The sequence below is a fragment of the Meles meles genome, chromosome 13, assembly GCF_922984935.1.
Source record: "Meles meles chromosome 13, mMelMel3.1 paternal haplotype, whole genome shotgun sequence".
Lineage (NCBI taxonomy): Eukaryota > Metazoa > Chordata > Mammalia > Carnivora > Mustelidae > Meles > Meles meles.
Genome location: NC_060078.1, coordinates 52464191 through 52487470, shown reverse-complemented (window position 1 = coordinate 52487470; position 23280 = coordinate 52464191). Strand labels below are relative to the sequence as shown.

At 37.1% G+C, this 23280-nt stretch overlaps 1 protein-coding gene across 1 annotated transcript in view; it reads right to left on the bottom strand.

The window, feature by feature from the left end:
- Positions 1 to 412: 412 nt before the first annotated feature.
- TNKS2 (tankyrase 2) overlaps positions 413 to 23280 on the bottom strand; it is a 67153-nt gene continuing 44285 nt past the window's right edge. The window contains exons 17-27 of the mRNA XM_046026943.1: positions 20987 to 21096; positions 20089 to 20277; positions 17909 to 18161; positions 16970 to 17052; positions 15442 to 15562; positions 12438 to 12535; positions 11511 to 11585; positions 8971 to 9076; positions 4497 to 4683; positions 3821 to 3977; positions 413 to 2784 (exon numbers count right to left, since the gene is read on the bottom strand). Of these exons, the coding sequence (XP_045882899.1) occupies positions 2722 to 2784; positions 3821 to 3977; positions 4497 to 4683; positions 8971 to 9076; positions 11511 to 11585; positions 12438 to 12535; positions 15442 to 15562; positions 16970 to 17052; positions 17909 to 18161; positions 20089 to 20277; positions 20987 to 21096 (1442 nt within the window). The 3' untranslated portion in view covers positions 413 to 2721. The remainder of the gene's footprint in view (positions 2785 to 3820; positions 3978 to 4496; positions 4684 to 8970; positions 9077 to 11510; positions 11586 to 12437; positions 12536 to 15441; positions 15563 to 16969; positions 17053 to 17908; positions 18162 to 20088; positions 20278 to 20986; positions 21097 to 23280) is intronic.

The following is a 23280-nucleotide window of genomic DNA, read 5'->3' as shown; positions in this document are numbered from 1 at the left end:
TTTTTTTTAGGGGTGTCTGGCTGGCTCATCAGTAGAGCATGCAACTTTTGATCTTGGGGTCATGAGTTCAAGACCCACTGGGTCAAGAGCCTACTTGAAACAAAAACAAACAAAAAAATACATTCCTTTTTAGGAGACAGATTACCCAGGAATAAGCTTTGAGGTTTGCCAAAACTTGTATTGGATAGATTAAATGTCTGAAAGCATCTTATAGCTACTTCTATCTTAAAGCATCTGAATAGGTTATGGTCACAACATTCAAAATTTTAAACTTTAAACTGCACTCTATCACTGTTAGACGCAGAACTACATTGTTTTCCTGCAATTGTGGTTTATTGTAATCTTAATCCATTTTCTCAAAGACCATTCAACACATTTATACTATTCCAGTAATTACCATGCTACCCAGAAAAACAAATAAACACTTTATTAAAAATTAAATGAGGGTATGGAATGTGATACAGTACAAGTAAGACACCCAAGATGGATATAATAGTACTACTCACACAAAAAGTTAAATCTCACTTCAAAAAAAAAAAAGAAAGAAAAGAAAAAAAGCAAAAATCACAAAAGAAAAAGCAATTCCATCATTATAAAGTAAGATATTTCATGCAAAAACTCCAAAAAAATCCTCCACACCACCCCCAACCCCCCCCAAAACAGCCAACAAACAAAAAGCTATCTGAAAATATTGCCATGCTAACATATTAACCACAATGTAATCATTCATAGGAAAACAACACAGTAATTAAGCAATGGATTAGATGAAACAACACAGGCTGCAGTCATAAACTCAGAGACCTTGATGACTTTACATGATAATCAATTCCAGATTCACTTACAGGGGGAGTGTTACGGGGTCAATGTTGGGAGATATGGTAATGTAAATATGAACTCCATTAACTCATCTCATTATCTTCTAATTATAAAACCTGGATGATTCCAGAATCTGAAAAATTATATAAAATTTGGCATACTCCATTTGTGTTCCAAGAAATTACTTTAGGATCATAATTGCAATTACTAGAGAGCTGTATAAAAGCACTTCAAGGTCAGGAATATGATCATAATTTACATCACAGAAACAACTCCAGATATGCATTTAGTCTGATTAACTCTTACTTAGGACAAGAAACATGATTTTCTAGCACTTTATGTACAAGTTACTGCAACGAGCCAGGTAATTTAGAGATGGAATAAAATGTAAAACAAAAGTGAACTGGTACAGAGAGTGAAGGGAACATTCTCACTTACAGAGACTTAAGTCGGTAAAAACCTGCCTTGCCTCTTGAGGCAGCTAAAGTCAACAAATACACTGCTATAATTCATGTCTCTGGGCCAAGAAGCTTTAGCTGATTTCATGGAAAACATAGTTTTCCTTTAGAAAACAGGAATGGCATTTTATGGGACAGCACTTCCTTCCACAGCTGCCCAACAGGCCTGTCACCATATAGTGCACACACACAGCGTATTTCCAAGTGACTGTGAATATCACAATGAGGCTACCCAAGACCAGGAAGCACCGTGTCACAGCACCTGCCCATGAAGATGACCTGGAGAGAACTGAGACACCTAACATTTGTTTCATGGTTCTGGGTTCAGCTTACCTATGGTGTACAGATTGGCTGTAATAGTGAGGCCAAGGAAAAAGAACAAGAAAAAAATACTTAGGACAAAAAAAATGATCCCTCTCATTTGCTTTTTTCCCCTCTTTCAATTTAGGGTAATTAGAACAGATTGGAAAATTATTCAGGATTCCTCTTCCTACTACCTCTGAAATGTAACTTCCTATTTACACTCCACAAAAAGAATCCTGTAATTAATTGCTCAGTGACAGGATGTAGCCTCTGAAATAAAGAAGCACTTGCTCTGATTTTCACAAAATGAAATGAGAAAATTTTCCAGTGTGCAACCCAGAGTTTGAGGCCAGTAAAGAAGTGTCTTTAATCATCAGGACGTTCATAGAGCTCTTTGGAATGTGTCTTATACATAAAAGGTAATCACAAATTAAATCCCCAGAGTCTTCATGAAATAAGTTCTTCAATGGGAAAGATTTCTAATGAGAGATAAATGCTTCCATCAGTTAATTAAATCTGATAAATCAATCTTTCCCAACTGACAAAGTCTTTGCTAACGCTCAACCATAGCCTCTGGAATCAGATGTTAAGTTCACTCAGTCGTGATGATGCAAGATGAAATACAGATGTGCAGTACATATGAAAAAATGTGTAAACCGCTGCAGTTCTGAAACAGTAGATTTATATTACAAAGCAATGTAAATAAATACTGGGCTAGTACAAAAGCTCTTATTTACAGTTTTACAAATGAAATCGTATTCAGTGTAAATGCTGTGTTTTAAAGAACACAGTGCTGTATTAGTAAAATGAGTTCTGTTGAGGGGATTACAGTTTCTGTTAGAATCAATGCATAACCTATAAAAGATTCAAGTTAACTTTGTTTATAATTTAGTACAGACAAACCCAGTTTAACCTGGAATGGCATCTGTTAAAGTGCTGAAAAACAGGAAATATTTAGAAAACACTGTACATCATTAAAGCTTTATCAAGTCAGAATGTTAAACTTCTTTCACATTTTTTATCCTTCTGTCACAGGCTTGTGGACAAGATGGTATTTCTCAGTGAAGGAGTAAAACTTAAGAGGCCACCAGCTGCTTAGATGATTTTATTAGGTTCAGTGGATTTAGCTTCCTAAAACAACTATTTATCCATCAACCATACCTTCAGGCCTCATAATCTGGTAAGTAATTAAATATTCAGGATAAGCCTGGAAGAGAAAGATTAATTTAAATGTTGGTAAACAAATGTTTTGAAAGGTGATTTTACCATAAGAATTCCTAATCTTTAGAGAAGAGGTTCTAAATTAATGTGTGGATCAGACTCCTCTATGGGCATTTTCTTAAAACATCCTTACCTTGATTCCAATCCCTCTTAGGTTCCGAATCGGCAGGTCTAGGATGAATCCTAAGCATGTGGTTTTTTTTCTTTTCTTTTTTTAAAAGATATTATTTATTTGACAGAGATCACAAGTAGGCAGATAGGCAGGCAGAGAGAGAGAGAGGGGGAAGCAGGTTCCCCGCTGAGCAGAGAGCCCAATGCAGAACTCAATCCCAGGACCCTGAGCTCAACACCTGAGCTGAAGGCAGAGGCTTAACGCACTGAGCCATCCAGGTGTCCATGTTTGTTTTTAATAACTGAGGAGATCCTGGTACGTATCCTCAGTTCAGAACACTGCCCTAGAGATGCTTCTGACTGCATCTGTGTCACTAAGAGCAGGAGAGAACTGTACGTTTCTCTGCTACGGACAGGTTAAATACGAAATACAAGATTCTGATTAATTATATTTTATGGAAGGTTAAAAAACAGAAAAAAGATCCACCAAAATTGGCCAAATCTGAATAAAGTCTGTAAGATAATATTCTATCAATGGTATCTTCCCAATGTTGATAATTTTAAAAGAGAATGTCCTTGTTTTTGGGAAATACACACTGAACCATTTAAGGCTACACAGCAAACCTACAATGTCCTCTCAAGCAGGTCAGGAAAAAAAATCTGTATTCATACAAACGAGGGAGAATGATAAAATGTTAACATTGGGAAAATCGGGGCAAAGGGTATATGGGAATTCTCTATTATTTTTGCTACTTTTCCATGAATCTAAAATTATTTCCAAATAGAAGTTAAAAAAAACCCAGCCCAGTTCTTAAGGCAACATGCCTTGTCAATTTAAGAGATTAGTAAGAAGAGTTTATTAAAGTATGGCTCTAAATCATTCTGAAGATGAACAAATAAAACTGAATTACCTGTTCTCCTCTGTAAATAACATATTCAGCTAATGCTAGACCGTTCACGCTGGGTCGACCAGTGACTGAGTGATGTCCTGGAGGAGAATGTGCCATTTTCATCGCACTGAACTGCAGGAAAGACTTTCCCAAGGTCACCCGGCAAAAGAGCAGCTGCCTGTAACATGAAAAGATCTCCCTGACAACAAGGCAGTACATGGCAGTTTTATTTCTGTACAGTGCATAAGCTTTTTAGTGTATTTATACAGAGTTGTTGGTCATTTCATCCTTAAAAGAACTTTGCAGGAATGTCTTCTACTCTCATTAATGAATTTGCCACTTTAATTCTTATTTTAACTATATAAACTGAAAGTGTAACAACCTCATAGAGATGGAAACTCTGCTCTCTAGTCCAAGTGGGAAGAAGGGGGTTTAGGGAGCTCCCACAAAGTAGCTTGCAAAGATGGACATCTATCCAACTAAGGCTAATTGATTTCACCTTCAAAATGCATTTGAAATTCATTTTCTTAATTCTATTGCTACTGTTAAATTCAAATCACCAAAATTTTTATTTGGACTGGGAATAATGGCCTCTGAACTTCTATTTCTCCTCTAAATCCTAGCTAAACTATTTTCCATCCAAGCAACCAGTTATCTAGAAAAAAAATAAACAGAATGAGAACAAGTAATCTCTTACCTGTGGCAAACATAACAAGATCTGTCTTTGTGAACTGGACACCCAGTACCTCCTCCAATTCCATAGACATACTGATTGCTTTTGGAAGAGTTTTCAGCAAAATAAATCCCAGCTCCAAACATGCCACCTATGTAGGCATGCCTTTCATCGAAGCCTTTATGGATAATTGCATTCACAAAGGGAGATCCTAAAATACATGTAGATAAGTAACAATTTAAAATTATCTTAGAAGAAAATGAATAAAATAAAATAAATGAAAATAAAATGAAACACTCTTGAAGTTAAATTCCTAAACAGACATACCTAAACACCACAATAAAGAATATAAAAAAATAAGTATAACAAGTTAACGTCAGCTAGTTTATGCTGTTAGAATAAATAACCATTTTAGAAGACTTGCTAATACCAACTGATGTTTCTAGTAAGGTGGTGGATGAGATGTCCAAAAAAAAAAAAAAAAAAAAAAAACCACACACAGATTCAACTAGAAAAAGAAAAGATTACTTGAAATACCAATGTTAAAGTTATTAAATTCCAGACCCCAAATCCATACAAATCCAGAACCAAGAGTTTCACACAATTTACCTAACATAGCAGTGGTGAATGCAATTAAGTCTTACAATGACACTCACATCTGTGTACATTTTCTAGGTATTGAAAGTGGCCAAAGTGGTCCTTTTTTTTTTTTTTTTTAAAAGATGTTATTTATTTGACAGAGACAGAGAGGGTGAGCACAAGCAGGGGGAGTGACAGGCAGAGGGAGAGGAAGAAGCAGCTCCTGCTAAGCAGGGAGCCCAATGTGGGACTCAGTCCCAGGACGCTAGGATCATGACCTGAGGCGAAGGCAGATGCTTAACTGACTAAGCCACGCCCCTTTATTTTTTTATTTTTATTTTTTTTTAATATTTTATTTATTTGACAGAGAGAAATCACAACTAGGCAGAGAGGCAGGCAGAGAGAGACAGAGGGGGAAGCAGGCTCCCCGCGGAGCAGAGAGCCGGATGTGGGGCTCGATCCCAGGACCCTGAGATCATGACCTGAGCCGAAGGCAGCGGCCTCAACCCACTCAGCCACCCAGGTGCCCCCCTTTATTTTTTTTTTAAAGGATTTTATTTATTTGCAAGAGAGAGAGAGAGAGAGAGAGAGAGAGAAAGAAAGCACAAGCAGGGGGAGTGGCAGGCAGAGGGAAAAGCATGCAGAAGGAGAATCAGGCTCCCTGCTGAGCAAGAAGCCCAATATGGGACTCTACCCAAGTACCCTGGATCATGACCTGAGCCAAAGGCAGACGCTTAACCGACTGAGCTGCCCAGGCATCCCCAATGTGGTTTTGTCACGTTCATTCTCTTCTTCTTCTTCTTCTTCTTCTTTTTTTTTTTAAAAAGGATTTACTTACTTGAGAGGGAGAGAGAAAGAGACTGATCAAGTAAGCATGAGTGCATGCAGGTGTATGTGTGTGTGTGTCAGGGGGTGGTAATGGGGAGAGAGAGATAGTATTAAGCAGACTCTGCATGAAGCCCTACATGGGGCGCGATCTCATGACCCTGAGATTATGACCTGAGCCAAAACCCAGAACTGGAGGCTTAACTGACTGTTCCACTCAGGGGCCCCTGTTATCTTCTTTCTTTTTTTTTTTTTTAAAGATTTTATTTATTTACTTGACAGAGAGAGATCACAAGCAGACAGAGAGGCAGGCAGAGAGAGAGAGGGAAGCAGGCTTGCTGCTGAGCAGAGAGCCCGATGTGGGACTCGATCCCAGGACCCTGAGATCATGACCTGAGCCGAAGGCAGCGGCTTAACCCACTGAGCCACCCAGGCGCCCCTGTTCTCTTCTTTCTACCTCTTCTCTCCCATCCTTCCACTTCTCTGCCTGTCATCCCATTATACCAGATTCTATCTGCAAATGTGTTGTGTTCTTCATTCTCTGCATACTGACTACTTTCTCCCTGTTCCTTGCACGTGTGCCAAGAAGAGCTTAGCCAAAGGGAAGGAGGTAGTCATGGGAACCAGGCCAGAGAGTAGGGTGAGGCGTGGGTGTTGGGGAAAGCCAATATAATTAATGTCCCTCATTCATAAAGGGATGGGAAAATATGCTGAATTCCACTCTGTAGATATACTGAAGGACAGAATCACTTGTTTGAATTAATCTGGAAAAACCAAAATCATTTATACTATAAAATAGAAAAATCATTCATTTTATCAAGTCAGTACATAAATAAATCATACTCTGTGACAAGGTATTATTGTAATGATTTTTAGGATTTCAGAATAAGAAACATTATTTAGATATTATATACCAATTCAATCTGCTATAGCCACTCTTCCAAAGGACGGTGAAATTAAAATGCTGTGCTTTATAGAACTTTATAGGTCTATAAAAAATCTTCTGCAATCAAAGCCAAATAAAAAAACAGATGGGACTACTATGTGCTTGAAGACTTGATAAACACTGTATTATTATCTATATTCATCTTTGCTATAAATTTGAAAGAGTGGGGTGCCTGGGTCGCTCAGTAAGTTGGACACTGACCCTTGATCTCAGCTCGGGTCTTGGTCTCAGGGTTGTGGGTTCAGGCCCTATGTTGGGCTCCACACTGCTTAGAAAAAAAGAAAGACAAACCAACCAACATCTGTTAGTTTGCAACATAAAAATACTCAGGAAATTTCAAGAATAAATCTGCTCTCAATTCTACGTAAGTTCTCTGAAAATTCCCTAAGTTCAATGACAAAAATGGCTTTTTTTTAAAAGATTTATTTATTTTTATTTTTACTTATTTATTTTTTTTAAGATTTTATTTATTTACTTGACAGAGAGAGATCACAAGTAGGCAGAGAGGCAGGCAGAGAGAGAGAGGAGGAAGCAGGCTCCTGCTGAGCAGAGAGCCCGATGCGGGGCTCGATCCCAGGACCCTGGGATCATTGACCTGAGCCGAAGGCAGCGGCTTAATCCACTGAGCCACCCAGGCGCCCCAAGATTTATTTATTTTTTAAAAGTAACCTCTGGGGCACCTGGGTGTCTCAGTGGGTTAAAGCCTCTGCCTTTGGCTCAGGTCATAATCCCAGGGTTCTGGGATGGAGCCCTGCATCAGGCTCTGTGCTTGGCGGTGAGCTTGCTTCCCTTCCTTTCTCTCTGCCTATTTGTGAGGTCTGTCAAATAAAATCTTAAAAACAAACAAACAAATAAACAAATAAAAGTAATCTCCATCCCTAAAATGGCGCTTGAACTCAGGAAACCAAGATTAAGAATCACATGCTCTATTGACTGATAATGGCTCTTTTAACACAATGAAGTTAAATGTAGTTTTTTGTTTGTTTGTTTTTTAAAGATTTTATTTATTTATTTGAGAGAGCACAAGCAGGGTGAAGGGCAGAGGTAGAAGCAGACTCCCTGCTGAGCAGGGAGCCTGATTCGAGGCTCAATCCCGGGACTCCAGGATCATGACTTGAGCTGAAGGTAGCCGCTTAAAGACTGAGGCATCCAAGCAATTCCCTCTTTTTAAAAAGGATTCTATTTACTTATTTGTAGTTTTGATCCTTAGAATCAAAGGCAGAATAGGATGTGTATGGTCTTCTGAGGTGATTTTCAGAGCTTGTTTCATTTTACTTTTATTTTTGTGAAAGAGTGAGAGAGAGCGAAGAGAGCAAACTCCTGAGCAGCTGGGGGTGGGTGTGTGGGGGTGGAGGGAGAGGGAGAGAGACTCTTAGGCAGTCTCTACAATCAGTGGAGACAGAGCCCAACGTGGGGCTTGGCCTTCTGAGATCATGACCTGAGCCAAAGTCAAGAGTCAGACGCTTAATGACTGAGCCACCCAGGGGCCCTTCAGACCTTGTTTTAATTTTAAGGCAACCAATTAGTTCAAAGTAAAACACACCATTTCTCAGAGTGATCGTAACATGCAGTTCTGATATAAAGAGAAGAAGAAAATACAAATAGTCAACATTTCCATTTCTATATTTTGTCCTTATGTGATCCTATTTATAAACAGTACATTATAAAATATACAACTTCAGGGGCGCCTGGGTGGCTCAGTGGATTAAGCCGCTGCCTTCGGCTCAGGTCATGATCTCGGGGTCCTGGGATCGAGCCCCGCATCGGGCTCTCTGCTCCACGGGGAGCCTGCTTCCTCCTCTCTCTCTGCCTGCCTCTCTGCCTACTTGTGATCTCTCTCTCTGTCAAATAAATAAATAAAATCTTTAAAAAAAAAAAAATATACAACTTCAAAAAAGGTTGGAAATACAAATATAAATCTAATATTTAGAGAAATAGTATTTATTTTTAAAAAGTGGCATGAGAAAAATAGGCTCATTATTTCATACATGATTAAAAAATAATGTAGAAGTGGATGGTAGTAGCAGAGGGGAAGAACCCCACCCCCTTTTTTTAAGAAAGTAAGGTTTGAACTCACAACCCTGAGATGAAGAGTCGCATGCTCTCCCTACCGAGTCGGCCAGGTACCTAGGAGAAGAGGAATCTTACCATGAAACAGCATTCTTTCATTTGCATGGTTGTGGTTTTCTTCAGAAACTTCTTTTCTCCTGTGAGTGTATCTTTCCCATAGTTTCTTGTTACAAACTTTCTGAATCTATAAAAAAGAAATCAGAAAAATCAAAATATTAGTTCATAATTATTTACCTACTTGTTCATCTTAACTAAAATGGTCCACATGGCCAGTAGAGAGGCAAAAGTTTTTTCTGAAATGTAAACTATGTTTTATTTCAGTCAACTAAAAATACCTGGTCTCAAACATAAACACAGAAATATAGCTACATTTTGGAAATCAAAAACTTCAAAGGGAAAAAAAGCTACATATAGCCTTATGTGAAGGTCAGGAATACTGTTGACTAAAATACTTCCATTCTAATTTAGAATTATTACTAAAATATCTCCCAATCAGGTATATGGAGCTCTGTATAGGAGTATTAAAAAGAGACAGTTTCTTTCAACCTCCCCCTGCTTTATCTGGCTCAAAGTATCATCTTTATCTGTTATTAATTAAAAATATTTAAAATAGCCACACCAAACACCATTTTTAAGACACGTACAGAAACACAGAGACACACCCTCTACTCTTCCCGGTCCTTCAAAGTCCTAAAAGTTTTGTTTAGAGAACCATTAAAGATGGTCTCATTTGGAGTATTTATTTTTATTATTTTTTTAAGATTTTATTTATTTGACAGAGAGGGAGAGATCACAAGTAGGCAGAGCAGCAGGCAAAGAGAGGGAAAGGCAGGCTCCCCACTGAGCAGAGCCCGACGCAGGGCTCCACCCCAGGACCCTGAGATCATGACCTGAGCCAAAGGCAGAGGCTTAACCCACTGAGCCACCCAGGCGTCCCTCATTTGGAGTATCTCTAGGATCAAAATTCATAATCCTAGAGCTGTTTCTTGGCTTTGTTTAAAGGTGTTATAGCCCCTTGCTGATCCCAGAGCACATCTCGGCAGTGGTGGTTTTAGCCTTGGCCCAAAAATCTCAAAATACCGCCAGAGATGTAATCAATGAACACAACTGACACAGAGATCTTCTATGTAAAAACAAACAAACAAATAAAAAAAACCAAAAACCCCTCCCCAAAAAACAAAAATAAAGATTTGTCATTGAAAAATTCATTAAATATTGCATTAAAATATCTTTACGAGGAAGAAAACAGCATACCTTTTCTCAACTTTTAACTATTTTGAAAATCAAAAACATATCCTCTCTCCTGCGCTCACCCTTAACAAATCTCTATACATTTTGTTACTACTTGTAGATAATGCAGACTTGACTGAAATTTGTCTGTAATATGCATTAATTGTCTTATTAAAAATTATTATATATGTTCATGAATAGAAATCTCAAAGTGTTACTCTTGTCCTACTATGATATAAACTAATAAAACGGAGCTTCCAGAAGTAGGATTCCTTTACCTGTGCTTTTGTTTTAAATCATCTAATAGTATGAACAGAGCAATCTCAATAGTTTCAGCATTCACTAAGTCTAAAATATGACATCTAATATTATACTCATAATAGTTTATTATTCTGAAACAGTAATATAAAACAGATTAAAGATTTGATACTATTCACTTTTGAGTTTAAAATTCAGGTATTATAGGGGCGCCTGGGTGGCTCAGTCGTTAAGCATCTGCCTTCGGCTCAGGTCATGATCCCAGGGTCCTGGGATCCAGCCCCATGTGGAGCTCTCTGCTCAGTGGGAAGCCTGCTTCTCCCTCCTCCTGCGTGTATTCCCTCTCTCACTGTCTCTCTCTGTCAAATAAATAAATAAAATCCTTAAAAAAAATAAAGTAAAATTTAGGTATTATAAAAACATTTGCCACATTTTAATTATCTTTAGAATTATTAAGATATATGAACGCAGCTCACAAAAATATTTATGCATCTCAAGTAGAGTGTGCATTTTTGCTTGCTGTAGTTCAAGAAAAACACAGCAAAGCTGGAAAAGGCCCTGAGAAAGTCAAGAAAAAAGACAGGACTCTCGTGTGAATGAATCACAACATTTTTTAAAGACTATTTTTGGAAAAGATGAAGATATAGAAGGAGTACTACTAAAATTACAGAAAAGTGACATGTAGGGGGACTCAGAGAAGCCTGGAGTAGTCTCAGGACAAATAAAAGGAAGCATGGTATAAGATGGAGACCTCCCGAGCCACACAAAAAAATTTCGCTTTGTTATATAACAGAGTACCTTAATAGTAATTTTTATATTTAAAGTCCTAAACAGGATTTATCATTATTCCAAGGTAAGGCATATACGCTAACTTCAGTATGTTCAACAGGGGCTGAATTATTCATTATGAAAACAGCACCACCACCAACAATAAAACAAAACAAAACAAGAGTACAGGGATTTTTGAGACTCTTAACCTTCCAAGGATATCATCTTTCCCAAAATATCCCGATGTTATCTCAAAGACTTACTAGGCTAGAAAAATCATTATAGTCTTATGAAAGTTAATTATCATTTCAAGCTTTGAAAAACCATGGTCTCCGAAAACTTTATTTTCACTAACTTCTTACCTTGAGAATATTGTATCTGTTGAAGATTCCACCTGCATGACCTCCATCTCTGTGCTCTCGGACTGTACTTTGCATCTGGTGGAAAAAATATGTCAAATACATGTGTATTAACTTTTGTTTTTTCTGATGTGGGGAACATGGTTCTTGACTCCTATAATTGTGTTTATGAGAATACAAAATGAGATTTTGATATATTTGTTAAGGAATAGGAGTCCTATAAATTCACAAGGATTGTTTTCTAGAGATAATTAGCTAGTCAATCTGAAAACTGTTTACAGGTGAAAATTATATAATGCAAACTAGAGAAGAAAAAAAAACCAGATGCACAGGTGAGTTAAACACACAAAGCTAATCACCTGACATGCTAAAAAACAAAGCTATCATTTATTTGTTCCAATTCATGTCGCCCTAATAAAGCACAATTTGTACTTCATCGAGAATTGGAGTTTCTTGAATTTTAGAACTCAGTCCTACTTAACTTTTTATCTCTGTGTTCCTCACACACATGTTCTTCAAAAGTGTAAGGCACTATTCAGAGATTTCAGTGGATCCAAGAGTTTTGTGGAAAGATATCTAGAAGAAAAATTTCCTGGATAAGTAGCATCCACATTCTCTGGGTTTTGTCTGAGATACTGAGCTTTGTAATTGCCTTCATGAAGGGAGGGAATACTGGCATTTTTTTTTTCCCCAAACAACAGTAAAATCTACTCCAACAGAATTCTGGGTTAGTATTAATTGTAGTACTGAACTAAGTTACTGGAATTACAGTTTACTGAGGGAGTGTAACCTTAAATATTAAATTTGAACGTTTTCCAGGTGGTAAACCAGTTAAGGACAATTAAAAAACCCTATGATATTTTTAAGATCTGGAAACCTCTAGGAAGTTTAGCTACTGAACCAACATTCATTTAAGGTATATGAACATACCTCTTCCTCCACAGACTGAAACTCTTTATCATCAGGAGATAGATCTATGAGAATTGTTCCACTTCCAGAGGTGTTCAGAGTTAAGTATGGGTTAAGACCTAGCAAATGAAATTTGAAGGTAAAAAAATATATGCCAAAACCCCCCCTCCCCCAAGTTAACATCAACCAAAAACAGCCGCTTGATTTATGATGTTTACTACCGATTTTTAAAAACTTTTAAGTTTGGATGAATTTAGATTTTCAGAAGGCTGAGATCATATAGAGAGTTCCTGTGTACCCTTCACTCAACTTCCTAATGTTACCATTAAGAACATTAATGCTCCCCCAGTGTTACCATTTTATACAGCCACAGTGCATCTGTCACACTTAGTAAGTAAATTATATACTTTATTTGGATTTCACTAGTTTTTCCCACTAATGTCCTCCTTTTTCTCTTCTAGGATCCAAACCAGACCACCACACTGCATTTAGACTACTAATTTTGACACAAGCTATAAGGGTTTTCTGGGAATAGTTCAGAAAATCTTTTTTTTATCTCTTAAGGAGTTTGTCACACATTTTTTTCTTCAGTTATTTCCTTCACTAACTATACAGCCCTTTAAGCAATTAGCCTTTAATTTTTGTAAATATGAGGAAGAATGATGACAGAAACTTGTCTAGCCTCAGGTAATTCTGAATCATCTCAGAATGATTAACTCGCCAAAGTTTACTCACTACTGAATGTTTATTCTAACCACTAACAGTTTTTAATTCAGCAATGAATGCTGTGTTTTCTTGAATGTCAATCGTTAAGGTAACTGTTAAGTTTTTAAAATGGAGTCTTAAAGAGAATTTTAAAGACTTAACAAAATAAAGAGTATGACACATGCTTGAAACTGTGTACCATCCTAAGATGTTTTAGCAGTGCTCAAAGATGAGGACAAGTCATTTATTGACTTGATGCACTGATGGATAGCTAGGGCTAATCCAGCAAAATGACAGACTGTCAGAAGACTACTGCGGTTCCACTCCGCAAAATGTATAGAATCATGGCTTCAAATGAAGACAAGAAAGGTGGTAACTTGATGCAGGCAAGTGACCCTGATCTGCTAGAGCAGATACAGTTATTCTGTGCCATAAAAATTCTCCTTCATGTAGGAATGAATGTTCCTTTGCAATTGCAGCTGGATATATCAGAGTGACTACAGACCAGAGGTGGCATGCAGTTACATACCTCTGCCACTTGGAGGCAGTGTATCTGTTTCTGCCATCGTTTCCTGAGCCTTTCATTGTAGTCTTTTAAAAAAATTTTTTTAAAACATCTTAATTTTTTCAGTGTCCAAGATTCATTGTTTATGCACCACACCCGGTGCTCCATGCAATACGTGCCCTCCTTAATACCCACCACCAGGTTCATACATCCCCTTATCCCCTCCCCTCCAAAACCCTCAGTTTGTTTCTCAAGAGTCCACTGTTTCTCATGCTTGTCTCCCCCTCTGATTTACCCCAATTTACCCCAATTCACTTTCCCTTTCCTTCTCCTAATGTCCTCCATGTTATTCATCATGCTCCACAACTAAGTGAAACCATATGATAATTGACTTTCTCGGCTTGACTTATTTCACTCAGCATAATCTCCTCCAGTCTTGTCCATGTTGTTACACAAGCTAGGTATTCATCCTTTCTGATGGAGGCGTAATATTCCATTGTACATACGTACCACATCTTCTTTATCCATTTATCTGTTGAAGGGCATCTTGGCTCTTTCCACAGTTTGGCGACTGTGGCCATTGCTGCTATGAACATTGGGGTACATATGGCCCTGTCTTAATAACTGTATCCCAGACACTGTATGTTTAATGAACAAACACTGCCTGATTCCTTTTTTAACTTGCCTCTTTCCTAAATGATCCTTGTTAGTCTAGTACTCCATTGGAATTTCTATCCTGCCAGACCTACCATTATTCTAGTAGAGTCATGATAGCCATCCACCCACAAATAACTGAGAGTTCTAGTTTCTCTTCATTTTTGGTGTTTTTTATATTGTATACTAACATTCCAGGGAGCCATGGGTCTTCCCTCCTTTTTATCTTATACAATTTTGTGATCTAAAAGACATATTCCAGACTACCTCACATTTTAAACATTTTTGCCTTAGACCCTGCCAGGCAAGTAAAGTACATCTACCTTTAATTGATCCTATTCCAGAATTTCAGTTTAAAGTATTCCTTAACTTCAATCACCTAACTTTTAGAGGTATTTTTTCAAGAGATGGACCCTATCTTGCCTATCATACACATCCTCCCCTGAAAATGTCTTCATTTTTGTTAGTCTAGGTTTTTCTTGGATTCTAGTTGTATAGCCAGGACTTCAATGTGACAGGAAGTATCTAACCCCAGAGACAGTGAATCATGCCCTCAGTTTAACTATAGGTCTTGATACTTAGAACAATTCACCTTTTTAACCAGGACCTTGTACACAGGAAATGTTAACGTAACAAATGCAATTTGCATTTTTTAAAAGTACCAACATTCAGAAGAATTAAAGATATTACTCAATACTGTTTTCCCAGACTTCCTCATTACAACAGGAAAACAAGTTTTCCCAGTACTTTCACTACAGGTGTTTAGAATTTAGCCATTTACAACAAGAGATTTACATTATTTTATGGGCAGGCCAATGTCTAGGCATTGCCTATTATATTACCATAATAAAGGAGATAGTCAAGTTTCTGATCTTTTACAATCATAAAATTTTAAGAGCTAGAATAATTTCAGAGCAAAGGCAATTCCTAAACTTCTGAATGGCCCAGAAATCCTATCTTAAGTTCACATAATTACCAGCAGAAGCTCAGGAAACTTAACAGTAGCAGTGTTATGACTTGATACCAGGTTTCTCAAATTCTTGTGTTCTTCCTGTTAAATGGACTTGCTCTCACAGGATTTATTAATTATCATTTAGTAAGCTGAGGGTTGTCTTATGCCAACTGTTAAACTGATGACAGCATTAATTTAAAAAGAAGTACCTTGTTGTCCAGAGATAAGTCTCTCAACTCCTTTAATTAGTTTGTGCCTATGTCCATAAGCATTGATTCCAATCTCCTTCAGCTCCTTGTGCCCCATCTCAACTAATACATCCAAGGTGATCTGACAAAAGAGGATGAAATTGTTTAGAAGACTAATATTTGGTTGACATTCATATACCAGTGTTCTTTTAACGTTATTAGATTTATACATTTACTTCGGCTTTTGTGAACATCTTAGAAATGAAAGCAAACCACTTATTAAATTGAACCTGAAAAGTTACAGCTAATTGAATTTCAGATATGAACTACCAAAAATATCTCAATGAATATAACTATAGTCATTTAAATATAACTATTTTAAATATAAATATAGTTGTTTTCATTTAGCATAAGAACCTGAGCTGACTTAAATTGCAAAACAAAAATGCACATATCCACCATCACTCTACAACCAACCCATTTATACAATACCTTTACTGCTTCCTCCAGACTCTGGACTATGCTAACTGGTACTTCTGCCTCAGGGTTCAAACTATTCCTTTTCCTTCAAATATATTATTCCCACTTTATGAAACCGAAGACATTCAGAAATCCTGTTTTATTTATGTATCTTCCATGAAGCTTTCCCTGAATAGTCCAGAGTGCAGTAACTTTTCTTTGAATTTCTAAAATCTATGCCAAAACTTTTTTCTTCATATACCGTTAGAGTTCCATAAGTAGATCAAAAATTCCTTAGGGATATAAGTCTGTAACTACCATATTTTCTACACCAAAAAAAAAAAAAAAAAAAATCAGTAAATGTATTCTGACAGTGTACTTTAAAGTAGGACTGTTCTAAAAAAGCCCAGATATATACCCAGCGTTCCTATTACCTTCCCATAGTGGCTAGTGAAGTGTCAGACTTCAGAGCACATAGCGACTGACACAACTGGACTGACCAAACAGAGCTCAAAGATAAACTACTTTAAGAGCTAAATAAGTGATACTTTCCATTAGAGAAAGCTACTTTGCTATTACTACATGACAGTCCACTATTTCATGTATTTTAAATTTTCTTCTTTGATTTCTTGTTGACCCATTCATTGTTTAATAGCAAGCTGTATATCCTCCATGCATTTATGGTCTTTCCAAACTTTTTCCTGGGGTTGACTTCGAATTTCATAGCATTGTGGTCAGAAAATACGCATGGTATGATCTCAATCTTTCTGTATTTGTTGAGGTCTGATCTGTGATTTAATATGTGATCTATTCTGGAGAATGTCTCATATGCACTTAGAAAGAATGTGTACTTTAATGTGTTTCCATTTTTTTTTTTTTATTTCATCAGAGTCCATCTTTTTGTGCTAATAAACTAAACAGAAATTCCAAGATAGCCAAATTATAAGAGTGACTGATTTCCAGTCTCTTAAAAAACCATTCTCCTCTTCCTACAAACAGGCTGAATGGTCCAAGGCATTTCAAGTATGCCCTAATTTTTCCTTGAGGTCTCACAGAAAATCAAACCAAGCAAAACAATTCATCTACTCACCTGTTCTCTCTCAAATATATCCATCAGGTGCTCAAGTCCAAGATTTCTTACAAACTGAGTTATGCTAAAATCTACTGCTGGAACTGGAAAATAAAAAATCCAGAACAAATGAACAAAGTAATATATATCAACACTGTAATATCAGAGTTTTGTGGTATTACTATTCACATGAAAAATGTAAAGATGAAGGAAAATACTCATTGGCATTTGGGATATAATATTGAGTATCTGAACACAGCATTAAAAATTGCAAAAAGAGAAAGCTACAAAATTTCAACATCATTAGAAGAAACAACCAGTGGGGCACACACAGATTAAAAAAAAAATCTTTTCATTAAAAAAAAAATTTTTTTTAACTGTATCTTTAAAGTAAGTTTCCATACTGAAGCTAATATGTCAATTTTATTTACACTCAAAAAAAAAAATGCCTTATCTTTGAGAATGTAAGTGACTTCACAAAAAAGTTTATGCAAACAAGTTCCACAATGTTGCATAAGGTGAGATGAGGTAAAAGGTAAAGAGAACAGTTTTATAGACTGTAAGTATGTGCGTCTTTTTCTTTCTCTTAAAAAAGATGATCTTCACAACTGGGTATTTTGACATAGAGTGAAGGTATTTCATAACTGTAATAATACACTGGAAGAGGTATATTAAGGCATACCTATTCAACCGTAAGACTTCTAAACCTTTCAAAAAGCGTATTTACATCTAAAGAATAGGTCAGCGGCATAAGACTCATTAAGCCTCAACTCCGAAGAAGTATCATTAGGAATTCTACTAACATGAAGAAAACAAGAAAAGACTAAAACTTAAAGGCTATGTTAATTAATCTGATACTAACAGTTGTATTTAAGTTTGAAAAATGACTTGTTAGCATTCTAGACGACAAACATGTGGCTACATTACAAGATAGAAAGTTATTTTTGCAGAATGTCTCACCCTCCTTTTTCTCCAAACTAGAGGCACCCTCTGTTCCACTTGAACTAACTACTGAAGACAGCTCAGAAAAACTCCCAGATAAGTTGTCAAGACTGCTGGCTGCAGAAAGACTTGATGGGCTGGATGGACCTGAAGACAGAGCATCTCCGGTAGCTCCTGAACTTCTCACACCATTGAGCACTTGAGGTTTGTAACATGAAGGCAGAGCAGAAGGGGGCATGGCTGCCGTCAGAAGAGCGCTAACATCATCTGCCTAGGGTGTGTGTCAGAGAGAGATTAAATCTGTGATAAGTAAGTTTTAAAATTCTCCTACACCAACAGAATACATTTAAAAATATGACAAATACTCAGCAGATTTGCAAGAGAATTGCATATTATATAAAAACAATTAAAAGTAAAACAAGTGATATCGCCAAACTGTTATTAAATATAAAACAATTCAGAACATGTTTCAAGACAAAGAAAATTAAAAAAAAACTGTTAAAGTGGCAGAGCATAAAAAAAATCTAACTTTGATACCATGATTTTCTGAAAAACACCAAAATGAGTTATAGTAGTATCAATTTTATTTATTTATTTTAAAGATTTTATTTATTTGAGACAGAGAAAGAGAGAGAGAATGAGCAGGGGTGAGGGGCAGAGGGAGAAGCAGACTCCCTGTTGAGCAGGAAGCCCGATGCAGGGCTTGATCCCAGGACCCCAGGATCACAACCTGAACCGAAGGCAAACACTTAATGGACTGAGCCACCCAGGCACCCTCAAAGATTTTATTTTTAAGTAATCTCTAAATCCCACGTGGAGCCCAAACTCAGAAGCCCAAGATCAAGAGTAGCATGCTCTTCTGAGCCAGCAGGTGTCCCTTAACCAGACATATTTTGCCCCCATTTATAGATGACATGACTGACGCTTAGAGATTACGCAAGGTGAAAGCTGTACAACTCTAAGTGGTAGAGATGGAATTCTATGGCAGGTACATTTGACTCTGAAGTCCACACCTGTCTTTTAGAGCACTCTGTTTCACATCTTATGTCTGGTGGACTAACAAATGGATGGAATGAACTAGAAAAGTGCACTCTCAGGGTAGTCTGGAACTAGAAAGACATTTCCCTGAAGAAATACTGCAAATACTGTTGGGCGGTTAGCCTACTGAGAAAAATCTATTTAACCCCCAATGCAGCGGAACTAAATCAGCTTCTCAGGGCAACTTGTAACAGTGGAATCTCTCTCAGTAGAAAGCAATCTGTAGGGAAGACTGCCGTTCCATCTCAACTAGAATTTCTTCTCCCTTTCCCTCCACGGCCCTGGTCAATTTCCTCAGTGGTGGAGGCAAGAGAGGCACCTGTGTCACAGTGGTCAAAGCAGAGGTCGAGGCTACAATGGAAATGCCTACATGAGCTCCCTTGGGAGATGGAAGGAAAAAAACAAAACCAAACTAAACAAACAAAAACTTCATAGAAAACTGGAGGAATAAGCTTGTTTCATGAACACTACTGGTGAGGTAAGCAATAGGAACTTTGGGAAGAGGCCATGTGGGAGGGAAGGGAATCCCTACTAGAAGCTTTGTGGCTACAGCTTGAGGGCAATGTCTCTGGCTGGGAAAATTCATCAAGACCTCTATGTCCTATATGACTCTGCACAGTATGCACCGTTAACAGCCTTCACTGAGGGCCTGCACCCATTTTGTTTCCCAACTAACTTAAGCAGCTATACCATGTACTTTTTTCCTTAAGATTTTATTTTTAAGTAATCTCTACCCCCCAAATGGGGCTTTTTTCCCTATTTTCAAAAGCACACGAGATACAATAACTCATTAATAATCCTATTATTTACATATTATATTTTAAACACTAAACAAGTCCTAAGTTTAAATTAGGCTAAAAAAATAGATTTAGCCACATTCACCAAGACTTTTTTTTAAAGATTTTATTTATTTATTTGACAGACAGAGATCACAAGTAGGCAGAGGCAGGCAAAGAGAAAGGGGGGAAGCAGGCTCCATGCTGAGCAGAAAGCCTGATGTAGGGCTTGATCCCAGGACCCTGGGATCATGACCTGAGCCGAAAGGCAGAGGCTTAAACCACTGAGCCACCCAAGAGCCCCAAGGAAGACGTTTTATACATACCAAGTGAACTTTAAAAAGTCAGAAAAGCACTGAGATTTTTCAAAAGTCCATCACTTACTGAAACTAAATCTAAAGGTGTTTGTCCTTCCTGATTTTTAAGAGTAGGGTCAGCTCCATGGGCCAACAATAAAGCACAAAGCTGTGTTCGTCCCTTTTGTGCTGCTTCATGCAAAGGTGTGAAAGCCCATTTGTCCGTGGCATTGACACATGCGTTATACTTTATTAGTAAAGCTGCTACATCTACATGCTGTAAAAGAAAATATTCCTGTTACGGTCTAAAATATTATCACATTTTAGTTCCTAAAAAGAAACTAACTATATACCTATTTTCCGTATTTTGAAACTTACTCTGGAAAGGAGAAGAAAAATTGTGTTTCTCCCCAACATCATTAATTTATGGATAGTTGATTAAAAATTACAGTAGGCGTTTTTAATAACTTGAGAAATCAGAAAATATTTAAGAATTCTACATAGGATGGGAACTAAATAAATGAATGCAACTTAAACAATTTCTCATTTATTCAAGTGTTATAACTGCTGAACATCAATTTATAAACCAGCAACCTTTCTCAGTTATTCCAACTATACTACTGAAGATGGTTAATACTGATTATAACATTCAGGGCTGTTACGAACTCAGGAACAATGCATATGAATCTCTACAGACTCCCAGGAGTGCTACTAGTTTCCTGGTACAAATAAACAAAACCATCAACATCTCACTGAAAATACGAGGTGCTAAAGAAGGTAATACAATGACTGACAAATGTGCTGCATGTCACACAACTCGCTTACAACAGATTCAGAACTGAGACTTGGACATTATTTAATCTCTTTAGTCCTCATATTTACTCCTCTATAAAATGAGAAAGTCAAACTAAATGCCCTTTGAACTGCAATACTGACTTCCACTTAAAAATTTCAGAGATTTTAAAAGGTAATGTGAAAGAACTTACCCCATAAGATGCCGCATTATGTAAAGGAATAAGTCCTCCTTTGTCCTGGGCATTCACATCAGCTCCATGTTGCAACAAATACTCTGCAACCTCTAAATTATTATAACCAGCTAATTTAAAAAAGAAGTAAAATTACTTTCACTTGTTATAGACAATGACATCTATATAGCTGTATAAAAAGCGCATATATTCTTTAAAAAAAAAAAGAGAGAGAGAGATTTTATAGAAATCTGATTATGCCCCAATGGAATCTATTAAAAATTTAGCTTATGGAAAAAAACGTCCACTGGTCTCAAGTTGGAAGCTTTCAGTGATGACACTCATTCATTTCAGAAACTCTCAAAAGTTAAAACTGACTGATTTGCTTGTATCTTTCCTTCTAAAGTCTTCTACCAAAGTCCCTGGCTTTGTGGTTGTTATATGCAACTTCCTAAACTCAGGTATGTGGTCTTAAGGACTACAAGTCAAAGGCATTCAAGTATATAAAAACCAAGTTAGGAACCCAAGTGGCCGGCAGAGTAGGAGGCAGCACACCAGCATGGGGTCTCAGGACCCCATTTTCCCAGAAGGACACAAAGACATGCATTTTGTAGAGAGAGATCTTAGGGATATACATCTCTGCAAGTATGGCAGCAAAATCTAATGTTGTTAAAGCCATGAAATAAAACTTGGTATATTATAAATATGCCATAGCCTCTTAGCCGTCATCTTGGGAATTGTCAGCTATCTTCGTATAGTCTTATGATAAAGTATATTTTATCTGATGCATAATCACAGATTGAGAGCAAATCTAGAACTTTGTCAACATAAAACCAGCTACCACGTGAAACTTTAAAACAGTTCAAAATAATTTCACATTTATTTTCTTGTAGTTTTTAGTCTTATGCTGAAGAATTTAAAGCCAAAATATTTAGTAAGATCAAGGAGAGAAAACAAAATGATAGAACTACGATAAGCTAAGTATTACAATGAATCTCAAAGTCCTTCCAGGTCTCAAGGTATAATACTGCACAAGTGGGCAGAAGTGTTTTGTACATACAACCTATTTACCACTTACAAAGACAACATGGATATATATATATTTTTTTTTTTTTTCAAGATTTTTATTTATTTGAGAGGAAGAGAGAGCAGGATAGAGAGGAAGCAGAGGGAAGGAGCAGAGAAGAGGGAGAAGGAAGCTCCATGCTGGGCATGGAGTCCAACATGGGGCTGGATCCCAGGACCCTGGGCTGAAGACAGACGCTTAACCAACTAAGCCACCCAGGCACCCGACAACATGGGTTTAAATAGTAATTATTAAATGTTCTAGAGAAGCTACCATAAAGATACAGAAAAGCTACTGTAAATAAATATACACAGCATAATTCAAATATACACAGGTCACATCCTGTCTGCATAGATGAGAAATCCTGATTGCCAGTGGAAGTAAAAACCTTTTTTTACCATGTTAATGTGTGGTTACCACTTTCAAAATTCTCTAAAAGATGTATAGAGTAATTCTTTTCCTTGGACAGTGGGTGAAAATTTAAAAGTACAAATCACACATAACCAAAATTATCTTTTAAATACTAGCAACATACTCAGTTATTCACAGTATAAGACTAAAATAAACAGAGAGAAATAAAAAGAGAAGGGTAGACTTCCATCTCCCATATTACACAAAGTGGCAGAAACACCTGCATTACTTTTTTCTCTATTTCCTTTTTTTCTTTTTAAACTATATGTATTTAGATAAACTTGTATGAGTCAAATTATGTCTACAATGTAACACCACTGAAGTATTAGCTGTAAGCTCAGTGATTTTAATGGCCCATTCCCTAGCATTTTCTTTTCTTTCTTTTTTAAAAGATTTTATTTATTTGACAGAGAGAGAAAGATCACAAGTAGGCAGAAAGGAAGGCAGAGAGAGAGAAGCAAGCTCCCTGCTGAGCAGAGAGCCTGATGCAGGGCTCGATCCCAGGACCCTGAGGGTTGTGACCTGAGTTGAAGGCAGAGGTTTAACCCACTGAGCCACTCAGGCGCCCTCCCTAGCATTTTCAATGCAGCTAAAGAAACTGAACTGAAATGCTGTGCACTTGCACTGAAAGAAAAAAAAAGAAAAGAAAAGAAAAGAAAAAAAAAAAGGTGCACTGTATCAATTTCATGAGTGAAACTTATAAAAATGTTATGTACTCAATTGTTTCCCAAATTCTTGTGTTGGCTCTGTCACTATTTAGCATGTGACTTCGTATTAGGAGATAAAATCTTTAAAGAGGTAATAAAGTTAAAATGAGGCTGTTAGGGAAGGCCCTAAT